This window comes from Pelmatolapia mariae, linkage group LG6 (assembly GCF_036321145.2).
Source record: "Pelmatolapia mariae isolate MD_Pm_ZW linkage group LG6, Pm_UMD_F_2, whole genome shotgun sequence".
Lineage (NCBI taxonomy): Eukaryota > Metazoa > Chordata > Actinopteri > Cichliformes > Cichlidae > Pelmatolapia > Pelmatolapia mariae.
This window is the reverse complement of record NC_086232.1, coordinates 23,911,920-23,926,336: the sequence shown is the minus strand read 5'-3', so window position 1 is coordinate 23,926,336 and position 14,417 is coordinate 23,911,920. Positions and strand designations below refer to the sequence as shown.

Below are 14,417 nucleotides of genomic sequence, written 5' to 3'. Positions count from 1 at the left end.
TGGGCCCATGGGTGATGCAACTAGCCCCTCCCCTACCTTCCCTTTATGCTAATGCACCTTGTAGAAAAGCATTTAGTGTGGGAGAAGTGTTTGATAAAGATGCACAAACAACAGCGAAAAGATAAGAGAGAAAAAGACGCTACAAATCGTTTCCTGAATACATTTGTGCATGGTGGATCTTGAAGCACTGGCACCGTCCTCATGAAGCTCTCCAAAGGTCTTGAAGTGACCTTTCCTAACGGTTTTCTCAAGGTTGTTGTCATCCCTGCTGCTTCTGTACCTTTTCTTACCACAGTTTTCCCTTCAAGTCAACTTCCCATTAATATGCTTTAATGCAGCTCCCTGCAAACAGCCAGCTTTATCAGCAATAACCTTCTGTAGCTTACCCTCCTCGTGAAGGATGTTGCTGGACAACCGTCCAATCAGTAGTCTGCCTCTAATTACAACTGCTTTAAAGGAAATTAATATTATTACTATATTATTACTCAATTTACTCAAACCGCCAATTAGATATTCTAAAAATATGAAAAAATGAATTCATGGCTTCATGAACTTTGAGATGTAATCATCAAAATTTAAGCAGGTTTAATTTTTCATGTGTCATATAGAATGCATGAAGGTTTACTTTTTTAAATTAAATTAAAAAAATATTTTTCAACATATTCTAATATTTGTATTTCTATTATATTTGCTAAATGTGTAGTCTACATTAACACCAAAAAGGTATTTGGATGTTACATTTTTTCCTTTTGAGCTTGATTTTCATTTCAGTTTATTTACTGCATACTTGCGTTCAGTGTTAGCTGTTGCTCACACTGTTAGCTGATATTAATTTTATTTGTCAGGTTTGGGAGTAACAGGAAGATACATTTTTGGTTTTGGCAGAGATAAGAATATGGATCTAGTAAAATTATATTCTGTGCTTTCTTGAACTGGGCAGCATGGTGGTGCGGGGGTTGCCTCACCACAAAAAGGTTCTGGGTTTGAATCAGTCATCTGGCCTGGACCTTTCTGTGTGGCGTTTGCATAGTCTGTCCCAGTAGTCTGGAATATGAGCGGTTGTCTGTCTTTCTGTGTTGGACCTGGGACAGTCTGGCAACAGGGTGTACTGTGGCTTTTGCCCTCTGATAGCTGGGATAGGATCCAGCCCCTAGCCACAACCCTAATAAGCAAAAGTAGATGGATTTTTTTCTTGAATTCATATACATATAAAATGTATAATATGCTACTGCATAAGCTGCTGTTTCTTGTCTGTATACAAGAAACTACTGACAGCTGAGGACCAAAAAAAGTGTTTGTGTTGTTTAAAGTTTTGTACATTCTGCACAGAGCCCTTGAACAGAAATATCCTCCAATCAGTGAGAAAACTGAACTCAACTATTCAGACCGCGCAGTCCATCAGAATGCAGTCCTTCAAAAACACCCAATATGCTGTTGTAAATGGTGCCTTAATAAAAAGCTTTACCCAACCAGGAGAGAGACAGAGACATGAATATTGTGTTAAAATGCTCACAACCAACATGCAACAGAGAATTTTTGCTGCTGTGAATTCACAGTATTATAGTTCTGTGACTCATAAATACCTCCATATCTCATGACTAAGAAGGACATTGTAGGCACTTACAAAAGAAAGCCGCAACAAACCTAAACTCTAATCACACCTCCTCTCTGGTTTTCCCAGTTTGGCTGTGCCTCAGTCAGATTCCTTTTGAAATTCTCTCCTGAGTCTTTTCGTGGCATTGAGAGTTAAAGTGGTGGGTTTGTCCCACAGAGCAGATCACTTGTCATTGTGTTCAAAGGCGTCAAAGCAGCCAAGGAGTGAAATAAAAACCACATGATGTGTCTGCTTCTGCTATTGTATTTTGTACTCGTGATGCTTTTTAACTCCTGACACAAGAATTTGGTGTCAGCAGTGGTGTGCTGATACTCAGTGATAGCTGACAGCTTAAGTCTGCATTGGTTTTTTAACCTTTCTCACAGCTTTTTTATGGTCGTATGTGGTTTAAAAGGAACCCCGACTATTATGACAAGTTACTCTAAATATGTTACAAATGATCTCCACTACATAAAAACATACTTGAGAATAACTAAAAAATTTTTTGTTATTCATCAAATCTTTGTTGTTTAAAATTATTTTGGAGCCGTGGGAACAACCATGTTTTTTTCGCACACAATGCATTCTGGGACGATGACATGTGGTTGTCGGCAGTATAGGCGCTTTCGTTCAGCTAACCTGTTTTGTTTTTTATGGTGTAGCATTGTGATCTGCTATATAAGTTAATTGGTATTAATTAACTTGCCTATTAGTGACCTAGTTACGACTTGGTAGACCAGTGCTATACTGGTCATGGAGGCTAACAAGGGCTGCCCAAAGAACTGGATTAAGACATACGGCTTCAAAGTTTTGGTGCATTGTGCTGCATGGAGAATCTGTAAAAATAACGATATTGTAATTTCACTGTATAATAAAAATTAGAATTCTATTAATGTTTTTATCATGCTGTTATGCGATACCATGGATAGCTGCTGCCATAAAATTGAGCTCTTTACAACAAACGCTCTCACTCCCCCGGTCTCTGCGGCCTGCTGGAGCGGGGGGGCTAGGAGGAGGAGTTGGCCGTCCGACTGGGGTCTGGTGTGTGGGGCCTCCCTGCTGCTGCGGAGTCGGGGCAGTCTGCTTCTCCCCACTGCAGGGAAAAGGGTAACACCACCTGGGTCTGGGTGCAGTTTCCCCCTCCAGGGGCAAGGGTACCTAGACCCGGTTCTTAGAGTACGCTTGGTGAGTGTGATTGTGTGTACAGCGTCTCTTTATGTCTGTCTCCACGTTGGTTGAGTGTGGAGTAATTGCCTATGAGAGCATGAGGGTGGGAATGGATGTCTGTAACTGTGTGTGCCTGTATGTCTGTGTCTATATGTCAGGTTGGGTATCAGACGCCACCTCTCTGGGGACATCTCAGGCCCTCCAAGGTTTGGAGGCCTATCTCCCCCCACCACTTCCCCTGCCGGTGGCAGACGCCCTCAGACATCGGTGCGTTGGTGGTTCTTTGTGTCCGGGGGTGGGCGTCCGGGTACACACCGGCTCACTCCTTGGTGGCTGCTTATCGGGGCCTGGAACCTGGGGCTCGCTCGGGCCACTTCGGGGGTGGGGTGCCCTCGGCCTCTCGGCCTGGGGCTCGGTCACTCAGGCACAGCTGGCTGCCGGCGGAGCTCACGGGCACGTCACTGCAACCCCCCCTGGCTTCTGCTCCGCGGCTGCTGAGTGATCCCTCATCTGGGACTCTCCTCAGCTCTTTCTGGGATAGTGGCGCGGCTGCCCCTCTGTTGGTCTTCCTTGGTCTCTTGTGTTCTGGGGGCCTCTGGATGTCTGGAGTTTTGATCTCCTCCATACCTGCTTCATGCCCTGGAGGATGGGACTGTGGCCCCCCACACCCTCTAGCAGATCATTACATTAAGGAACCTTTTAAATACAAGCGCGCTCATGCTCACAGGTGTACACACAGGTGATCACACACACAAACTACACCCTTTTTGGCTCCTACCTCAAAGCACACTGTGCGCTGTCGATCTTACGTGCTGCACAATAATGTTTAATATTAAGTATTTAGTGTTATATTCCCATATATCATTGTGATGTTGTTTATTCTATTACTCTCGTTTTCTTCTGCTTGTTTTCTTTTTTCTTTCTCAACAGGTGATCCAGGTGATCGATATATGTATTTTTTGTCTGCTTATTTTGTTGGTTTTTGTTTTTTGCCCTTTATCCCCGTCCCTCTTCTCCGCTGTTTTTTTTTTTCCCCCTCTTTCTTTCTCCCTTTTCTTTTCCCCTGTCCCGTATCTAGCAAGTAAAAAAAAAAAAATAAAAAATAAACAATAAAAGGTAAATCAAATGGACCATTACGGCAAGGCTGGGATGGTCCATTTGGTAAAGTAAATCCGTTGGGCATCTTTCTTCGCCTTTAGACAATAATTCTGATGGCAAAAGAACCAAACGGGACAGGTTTGTAAAAAAACAAAAACAAAAAAACAAAAAACAAAAAAAAACAAACGCTCTCAGTCGCCGTTGCCATTGGCAGGCAGTAGCCCCATAGACACCAGTAGTTTTCCCTCACTCTCGCGTCCTCGTGTGACGGATTGTTTTCATCTTCATCTAAACTAAGTACTGGTTGACTATTTTCATCCTCTCTCTCGGTTTGTTCTGGTTCAAACTGTGATGCGGTGCAACCGTATGACGTCACTACCCAGAGTGCATTGAGAAGTAAATAACAATGGCGGCCTACTTGTAAATCAGTTATATATATAAAATGTGCTTAAAAGGAAAACATTTGGCGTATTTTAATACCACATATATATTATTGAAAGGACAGTACATATTTTAGCACAAACATGTCTTAATAGCCGGGGTTCTTTTTAATGGTCATTGCCTGAGAAAAAGCATGCAATACAGAGAAGATGATCTGTAAAACCTTGTCACACAAAGTAAGAAGCTATTATTAAAAACTTGAATATTTAGCAGTAACTGAAAAGAACAACACCCCCCCCCCCCCCCCAATAACTCATTTGAGAGTATGGGTATCATCTGCAAACCAATAAAAATGCATGCTAATGATATTGCCTAAGGGAACCATATATAATGTCAGCAGAATCCTAGAACCCTGTGGACTTCCATTTACATTAACACATTGGCGTTTATTAGATATGATTCAAATCACAGCAGTGCAGTATCTATGGCATGCTCTAATTTCGGTAATAAAATATTGTCAACAGTATCAAACACTGCACTGAGGTTTAGCCATACAAGCACAGACATAAATCCACTGTCAGAGGCCAAAAGAAGATCAGTATAAATATTCACTAATAAGCACAAGTTACAACCAAGTTATGCAGAAAAGCATCTCTTAAAACATGTCAAACCTTAAAGCAGATGGGCTATAGTAGCAGAAGACCAACCTGGATGCCATCTCTGTCAGCTAAGAACAGGAAACTGAGGCTACACAACAAGTTCACTATAACTGGACAATAGAAAATAAAAAAACATTGCTTGATCTGATGAGTCTCATCCATCCTACTTTTTATCAGTGTTTCAGGCTAGTAGTGGTGTTGTAATGGTGTGGGTTATATTTACGTGGCACATTTTGGGCACCACAGTACCAAGCGAGCATCGTTTGAGTGCCAGAGCCTACTCTAGTAACAAATAAAGTGGCTAATGAGTGTAAAAGTTAGGCCTTACACAAATCCAAAGAAAACCTTTCAAGGTTGAAAAAGACTTTTAGTTAATAGGTAGATACTAAAATAACTACTCATATATAATACTTTGAATTTCTAGTATCTAAATGTCACTGAACAATTGGCACTCAGAAACACAGCTTGAATCTTATCACAGCATCTTTTCAGCTCCTCAGAAAACCTGCAATTTCAGGTTTAATGCAGACCTTTTTTAACCTGTGGTCTATTGCAGAATAAAAGAAAAGAAACTTTCAATCTAATTGTAAAGAAGACGAATTTGGGATTTGACATTCACGTTTATTATGTTGCTTCAAAAGGAAACCTGACCATGAGCAAGACATCAATACTGCTTCAAACACTAGAATGCAAGAGCATTTTAATTAATGTGTAAGATTCCATTTTTATACATTTTTTCAAGTGACAGCTAATGTGAAAGCCTGTGTGAGCCTGTGTTTTTGTTCATGAGATGGGCACCACATTCACATAGTCTTCCACCATCTCAAACATAAAGTGATGTGGCCCACTACGTCGAGCCACCTCTCCGGCAGTCTCCCCGCTGCTGCTGCGGAGCCCCGGCTTCAGATGGCGCTGAGAGAGCAGCAGCTCTAAGGTGTGTCTGGAGTCTGTTTTTGAGAAGCTTGTGTAAGAAGCAGCGAGATGTAATGGTGTGAGTCCACCGTTGGTCTGGGCGTTCAGTTCCGCTCCGTGCTGCAGGAGACAACTCGCCACAGAAACGCGGCTCCAGCGGCAAGCGCTGTGAAGGGGAGTCCAGCCATCGATGGTGCGGGGGTTGACCTTAGAGCCGCCGGCAAGCAGAGCAGAGACGACTTCGACGTGGCCGCTGTATGCGGCACGGTGCAGGGGAGTGTAACCATCTTCATCACAGCAGTGCACCAGCAAAGGATCAGCAGCTAACAAACTGTGGACTGTGGCAAGCTGAAAGAAAACCACATAAAGTGATTGTAAGAACACGTTTCATTTGAGCTGCTTTTTCTCAAATAAAACTTCATTTCTGCAACATTGATCACAAGGTCAGCACCATTTGTGCTTCATGCAAACTTTAAATAGTCACATAAGCACCTTCATTTATTTTTTACTTCGCGGTAAAGGCACCAAAAGCTGTCAAAGGACCTCATGCAGCAGTTTGATTTTCTGACTCTGATACCTATTCAGCAAAGCTTCGGTTTAACCAACAAACTAATACCAATAACGTAGGCTAACAAAGAAAAAAGGTCAAAAGGAACACTCTGCAAACACTTGTCAACTAGTCTCTGAGCAGTAGAGAAACTTTAATGTAAACTGGAAACGTAGACTGTTCACCTTCAAAGTAAAGGTGCCTCACCACTGTAACTACAGACAGACAAAAGATTAATGTAGTTACTGTGATGTCACCAATTTTTAAACCTTAAGGTAAGCATATTTGCAGTTGCCATTTTGATTTACTTCAGTTCAATTTAAATGTTTTTTCACCGTATACCTCTTTTACCTAGTGACTGCCAGCAACCGTTGGCAATACACATTTTTTCCTTGCAGCCGGTGGTTATCAGGGAGTTACCAACCTCCTGCTATGCCTAGGTAACTGGAGCCCAAGTCCAACTGCTAAACGCAATGCAATGCACAAATTATGATTTAAAGACAGTAATGTCAGACTGAAAATCACCCTGCAGAAGGAAGCATTGCCGTTTAAATTATATTCACACATGCACTGTAGCCCCGGATCAGGCGTCAAAAGATCTTCTCTCTGCCAGCTTCCTTGTACAAAGTCAGTGCAAGGTCAAACTGAGAACACAGAAGGCAAAAGTTCTGGGAATTTACATGAGTGGGTGCTGTGCATCCTGCCTCCGACACGTTCTACCCAGCTTCTTAGCTCCAAAGTTAAGCTGACTTTTTCCAGAGGCGAGAACACATCTGATGAAAATCTCCTTTTGTGGGCTACATGTACAAAAAGGAAACTCTGGACAGCTCCATGAAATTATTCTCCTGACATTATCAGGAATAACCATCTGTAAACTGCTCAGATGAATTCTTCTACTCACTCAATCAAGACAAAAATCAAGAAAATTTGTCACGACTCCAAATAACTTTGAATTATTTGGGAATTTATTCCACGCACGAATCTTTTTCAATTATGGTGTGTTGAGGGAAACTGCTGGATGTTGACAGTGTTATAATGCACATAATGAACTGTGATTAAATTAGGCTGACGCAAGTTTAATTATCTGCAAGCGTATATTGTTTTTCATTCAGCTTTTGTGCATCTTTTTAGGGGGTTCAGGCTGTATTAAATGCAGCTGTGTTTCTGTGCTGCTTCGTGCCTCATGGTGTACAAAGTCATGAGATTTTTTTATTCCTCGGTGGAACTTCTGCAATTCTTGACATTTAAATATTGAATTTACCACAAGTCTCAGACAGCAGGTTACTCATACAGCTATACTGGTGTATTAGTATATAGTTCTATAGTTTTTAATCTGGATGGTCACTTTGTAAACTCTGACTGTGTTTTGTTTTTATTTTTTATATAACTGGGGAAAAGGTATTGATGCCTTCTGAGTTTTAAACTTTGAAATTCAAATATAAACACTGCTGCCTGTGAAATGTTTACAACTAGTTCATGAGTTCCCATTTGTGGTTAGAGAGCCATGTGTAATTTTAACTAGAAGAAATAATCATCCTGCCTGTGGTCAACGTCTCTGCGGGATTAGAACAAAAATCTGCCAAAATAAAGGATGTATATGATGAAACTGTGCTTTTATCTTTGTATTTATCCTTAAAGGTGAGGTGTAAAAATAAAGTGAATATACGAAGCTGATTAGTTTTGCCTCTACCCTCACACTTGGATGATGTCCAGCTTCAGTCAGTAGGAATTTTATGCAGTTACTGTTAGTTGCTGCTTAGATCTCGCATCAGGCCAGAGATGTGTAAAATCTGCAATGCTGAGATACGCTGAAAAGTTTAAACATTAAATCTCTCGGTGTGCTGTGTTGCTGGCAGTTTCTTTAGCATTCCTTAATGATACGCCAGAGAAAAATAGAAAAAAGTTAGACAACCACTCGATCATCACGGTATAGCACAGCCAGATAAAACTTCAGGAATATCAATCTTGTCCAATTAGAAAACAGAAACTATTTTCAATCAGTTTTAAGTGCTTGGGTGCAAATGAAAGTGATGACGGGTGCACTGCCGAAGCATCAATGACACAATCCCCCCCAAAAACGAGAGAGGTTTTGCAGGTGGCGTGCACAGACTCCTGCTGCCTCCTTCTCCCTACTGACTGCTTTTTTCCTAGTTCATGCTCTTTGCTCGTGTCTTTGTCAGTACCGTAGCAACAGAGGTTAACTGCAGCCCATTCAAGTTGCACAGGTAGTCCAGCTCCTCCAGGAAACCACATTTCATTACCAGCCACACAAGCTCATAAAACTGGAGTTTTGTCCTGTAATGACTATTTTTCCTGACTTCCTCTTGGCATAATGACTGCCTTAAGCGATGTGGGCAGCAGCTGCTTATTTGCATTTAAAGCCACGCACACTGAAACAGTAGAAACGGATCAAAATCAGAGGGACACATTTCATGGGAAAAATGTTTCACTGTCAAATTTGCAAACTTGACAGTGAAACTTACAGAACACTACATAAAAAATGTCTTTTATGTTTGGTTTTATAATACACGTCTGTGCATAGTGCCGCTGCTGAGAATATAAGAACATGCCGTGTGGTCTGTCAGGGAACATATTTGTTTGACAAACATTTGACTTTAATGCAGTGACTTTAATTTGTGTCCCTAAATGCTGTAATTAGTATTTATTCAGCTCTGCTTCTATCCTGAGATGAAGACTCAAAGGTCATGACTGGTTTGAAATTCATAAAGCATCAGCTTGTGCTGTGATTTTTTCCCAGTGTGTGCCCCCAGGACTTTAATTCAAACTTGAATAAATAGTGTCTAGTAACTGACCAAGAGGGACGCTTGGCCGAGAGATTGCAGGAAATAGACGTGGCAGTCAGTGTATCCTGAACTGAAATTTAGGGGAGACATCAGCAACAGCAAAGACCGGCGACTCTATACCTGCAGTCTTCATTTCCCAGTGACCTTTAAAATTAAAAAAGCTCATGCTTTAAAATAACTTAAGTTTCCAGTTTTACTTAAAACTGTTTTAAAACAGTCAACAAATAGTCAGCAGCAGATGCTACATTGGATAGCTCAGTATCTTACAGAGAAAACCAATGACAAAGAAGGAAAAAGAACAGACTGATCCGCTCGCAGCTGCTGACTGCAAAGAGGAAGATGACGGGAAGGGGGCAGGAGTGTGTGGGGGGGAGCAAAGTGTTGCTTTTAAGATGACAGCAAAGGGAAAAATGTATTTTTGTGGTATTATGTTGAGACCACTGCTGTCGCCATTTTCACGACAGGAAAAAGTCATTTGCAGAAGAAGCTGTACTGCGACAGCCGTTTAATCTCGGTACAATAATAGTGTTAACTCATTTCCTGGTCACTTCTGAGACTGCAGCGTATTTAGGTGAACTTTGTATAAGTTTGGTATCTTTAGTTAAGTAAAGGTCATCTACAGAGAGTTGGGATCAAAACGGGTAAAATTCATCTTAAACTACCACAGATTCTGGTCTGTGGCAAAAATATATATATGTAAAAAAAACCTACAGTAGTTGACAAAAGTGAGCTAAACTGCAGCAGCACAAGATGTTCATGTTGATAGATGCCCAAAGGATGAAAATCAAACCATGTTTCAGCTTAAAGACCTAAATGACTAATGATACCGTTTGTGCTGCAACAGATGGAAGAAAAACACAAAGTTTAACTATTCAGGCTACAATATAAGAGAGGATATTATCTCCTTCCTTTGGGTTCTACTGTAGTTCACGTGGTGAAGGAAGGAAATGAGAAGCAAAAAAACTAAACACTTCTTTTTTTTCTTTTTCTTTTTTACATTATCAAAAATAACAAAAATGCTGCAAAAACGAAGATGAAGCCAGAAGGGAATTGGTACCAGGAAAAATTGGCACTTTGTTTCAATAGATTCACACTTCAAATTAGGTAGCCTGTCAGCAAAGACAGTAGATCACTGTAAAACAATATCATAACATAATATCATTTTCACAAATTTCCTTGAAATAACAATAATGATATTATTTTAAAGCTCTATCGCTCACCCCTAAACTGAAAACAAAACTGGACTTACGCGATTGTTTTCCGCCGCCCACAGAATGAGCTCGTTGGGTTCATCTTTGAGAGCTTCCTCCTTTTCCAGATACCACTCCTCACTGTGCTCCCTCTCCTCTGCCTCTTCTTCATCGTCCTTGCTTCCGGTCCACACGCTGCCAGACCCTCGGGGGATCAGGTGTCCGTGTGTGTCAAGAAGCTCGAGCTGGTTAAAATCTTCTGGAAACTCCATCAGTCGCTGCTTTGGACAGAGAAGACACGTCAGAGTTATTAGTTTGTTCCTCGTGTTCAGGTTGAAGTAGGCACAAACACCAGTGAGCCACCCAAAGAACCAATTAATTTCTGCCTAGTGTTTGTGTAAGACGTGATCTACCAGATCTTTAAAATGTAAGTGCGCAACCGACCTAAAGCCTAGTGGCTCATTTATTTCCCCCAGTTCTTTATAGACCACAGTGGATGAAAAATGTCCAGCATCATTAGGATTACAGAAACGTATCCAGCTGCCGTGCTCGGGCTACCTCACTGCTGACATCGAGTCCCTTTCTTTGCAAAACAGTCATTAGAGAAGAATCTGGCATGCACAGATGGTTGCAGAATTATTTTTGTTCTGTTGCTTCTTAAATGTGATATTTGCACCTCAAGAGTAGACAAACAATAAGCCATCACATCTGTTGTTCCCGTCAGATTCTTTCTTAGCTGTAGCACTGACACAATGAGGGAATTACTAAGTAGAAAAATAATTAAAACCTATTTTGGTAACTGGAATATGTCAAATATAGACCTTTGAAGTTTCTCAAATGTGAGCTGTCATTCCATTATTCCTAGTTTGCAATATCAGAATGGTTAACTGACTGGCAGACTTTACAATAGAAACCATTTTATTGTCATTTTTATTGTCATCAGACATTCTCGCATCAGGTTTTTAGCTTTTTTTTTTTTTTTTTCCTTTCTCCCTTTTATGTCAGTCTAAATTAAATCTCTTTGGTAGGACAAAGCTGACTAATCTCAGTGGTTAAAAAAAATAATTAACTGAGAAATTACTGAAAGGGAAGTGATGAAAATTATAATTGTATCGAAGTAAAAACAACGTTTAATTTTTCAAGGTGTGATCGTAAAGCTTTAAGTGATTGCTGTCTATTAAAATAGGGTTAGGACAATAAATCTGATGAGTTCGGGTGACTCAGGATGTTAGAGCACAACCCTGGTTTGACAGTGTAACCGTTGCGGGTGGACTCTCAGTGCAGGATACTGTAAATGTCAGAACAAAAACAAACATGCTCCTGTTCAGGGGGCTTATCTTCAGGCTTTGATGCTGGGAACTCATCATGGGAAACTTCTGTTTGGTCACCCGGTTGTAGCGTGAAGCTCCGCTCTCATCATTAGTGACACTCAAGTTTGAGGAGAGTGAAAGGGATTTCCAGAAAACTGCACTGGAAACGGTCCAGAGGTGCAGAGAAAGCCGACTTTAAGAGGCATCGGGTGTGTTTTTTAAACTGTTTTTTTTTAATAGGTGGAGTGGCAAACCAATCACACCCTCTATTTTAGATGTGTTTATGATTATTCTGATTGCTAGTTAACTCTCAGTGGACACAACTATTTTAGTGGAGTCATTTCTGAACAGATTTAACACAGGAAAACGTTTCTTAAATGGCTCCATTTATGTTCCACCTTACATATACTCTTTGGTTTATCTATGACCTATCTAACACAATCTAATATTAGACAAAGATAATCCAAATAAATACAAAATGCAATTTTTAAATCATGATTTCATTTATTGAGGAAAAAAAGTCATCCAAAGCTACAAAGATGGAAAGATTATTTTAACCCTACACCTAATAACTGGTTGTGCCACACTTGGGAACCATAACTTCAGTCAAGCATTTGCAATAACTGGGAATGGGCTTTGGCTCACTCTTCTTTGCAGATTTTTTTTTTTTTTTTAAATTCCACCATATTATACATTACATAGGGTTTTAGAGAATAAACAGTGTGTTAAGGTCATGACGACATCTCAGTTGGATTTGAGTGTGGATTTTGACTTGGTCACTCCAAACATTTTTGTTTTGGAGCCTTTAAGAGGTGGACTGCAAATCTTTTTCCTGCTGCAGGACTCAAATGTGTTCGAGCTTCAGGGCATGAACTGAGGGTCAGACATTCTCCTTCAGAATTTTCTGGTAGAGAGCAGAATTCATGGTTCCATCAGTTACGACAAGTCGTCCTGATCCTGAAGCCGCAAAGCAGCACCAGACCATTACACTACTACCACCATGCTTGACTGTTGCTATGACGCTCTTTTTATGAAACTTTTGACTCAGTCCATGGAATATTTTCATCAAGATGTTTTTGGGCGAATGTGAGACAAGTCGTCGTGTTCCTTTTGGTCAGCAGTGGTTTTTGCCTGTTTGTTGTTTTGCAACCTCCTGGATAAGTCGTTGATGTGTTCTTGGAGGAATTCTGGTAAGCTGGCCACTCCTGGGAAAGTTCAGCAGTGAAGCTGGTCATTTTTAGACAGTGCCTCTCACAGCAGTTTGCTGGAGTCCAAAACCTTGGAAATGTCTTTGTAATAATTTCCAGACTGATAGATGAGAAATTGTTTCTCAGGAGTTCTCGAGTTTCTTTAGATTGTGACATGATGTGCTGCTTTTAGAGATCTTTAAATCTACTTCACTTTGAAAAACAGGTTCTATTTACATATTTCCTAATTGAAGAGGTCCAGCAGTAACCAGGTCTTTGCATGGCTAGCTTTCCAAAAAATGTGATTAATGGCATTGAATTTGTGACTTAACAAGGTGGGGAATTACATTTTGACAGTGGCCGGTGAGGTTTTTATAACTTTTGCCCTTAATAAATGAAATCACCACTTAAATACTGCATTTTGTATTTACTCGGGTTACCTTTGTATAGTATTAAAATTTGCTCATCGTTTCACTTGACTGTAAATGCTAAAGAAAAAGAGCCCTGTTAACCTGACTCATGTACATTAAAAATGTATCTTCATCAATGCTTCTTCAGCATTAAGTCTTTATTCATGCTCAAGTGCAAAGCAAAATAATGAAGGGATTAGAACTGGAGCTGTAATGCAAGTCAATGAAAATAAAACATCTTTAAGGGGTCATAAATGACCTGACAACTACCCTATTCCTTGAGAAATGTTCACTTAAAAATGAACATGACAACTTTATCAGAAGACCTCCAAAGGTTGATTCTGTTCATCTGGACGTAGCGTTTTCAGTGGGAGAAACGTTTCGTCACTCATCCAAGTGACTATGAGTGAAACAAAGGAGTTAGATTAATTTTACAAGCAGTTCACGACATTAAAATCACACTTACACACCTGAAACTGTTCCGCCAGATCCCGTTGTGATCTTAGGCTGTTCAAACCGTTGTTGACATTCCGCACCGTGACGTATAGTAGCCGTGTTTTGACGTCACACGTCACTCTTGAGTCCACTATTTGTGAAGCAACTCTCTTCAAAGACCACTGCCGCTAACAGAGACGAATGTAACTGCTCTAACTGCTAGCATAGAAGAGCAAAGCGCAGTACGTTTCACCTCGTCCACACAAAAACACGCTGCAGTGAAGACAAGCGGGATATGTAGTTCTTCACCTAGTTAGCGCCAAGCAGACACGCTATTGAAAGACTACATTACCCATAAACGCTCGCGGAGGGCTACTTCTTCTTTTATTCGATATCTGGTAGTAAAACTGCTGCTTCCGTCTGGCAGAAAAATCGGTGCAGGTGTTGTGCCAAACACCGGTGTTATAAATACAGATTTAATAAACAGTTAGTAGTGAACACGGTGGAAGTGTTGAACATACCGATATCGATACTTTTAAACTTAAAAAGGTAGCTAATGTAGGGGAGAGCAGTGTGCCATGATTTATGAGATGAATTATGATTAGTTTGCAAATTCTGATCACTAAATCACTGTGAGTTTTAGTTTTCACAATAATTTGCTAATAAAAACAAACCTGCTTTTGATTTATTTTGAAAATGTATTTTATGGCAGTCAACTAAAAA

General features: G+C 40.5%; 1 protein-coding gene across 2 annotated transcripts; it reads right to left on the bottom strand.

Annotated features, from left to right (window-relative positions):
• Window positions 1–4,567: 4,567 nt before the first annotated feature.
• LOC134628583 (ankyrin repeat domain-containing protein 49-like) lies at window positions 4,568–13,938 on the bottom strand. 2 transcript variants are annotated; one of them, XM_063475294.1, is made up of 3 exons: window positions 13,730–13,938; window positions 10,412–10,633; window positions 4,568–6,159 (listed from the first exon to the last, which is right to left on the bottom strand). In XM_063475294.1, the coding sequence occupies exons 2-3, from the start codon at window positions 10,622–10,624 to the stop codon at window positions 5,683–5,685; spliced, it is 690 nt and encodes a 229-aa protein (XP_063331364.1). In that variant the 5' UTR covers window positions 10,625–10,633; window positions 13,730–13,938; the 3' UTR covers window positions 4,568–5,682. The 2 variants fall into 2 exon arrangements, with proteins under 2 accessions (XP_063331364.1, XP_063331363.1); XM_063475293.1 differs by having other exon boundaries at window positions 10,412–10,630.
• Between the last annotated feature and the right edge of the window lie 479 nt (window positions 13,939–14,417).

Coding starts and splice junctions, on each gene's coding strand:
- LOC134628583 (XM_063475294.1), bottom strand. CDS start 10,624: ATGGAGTTTCCAGAAGATTTTAACCAGCTCGAGCTTCTTGACACACAC. Junction 6,160..10,411: donor GGGCGGCGGAAAACAATCGC/GTAAGTCCAGTT, acceptor GTTTTCTTTCAG/CTTGCCACAGTCCACAGTTT.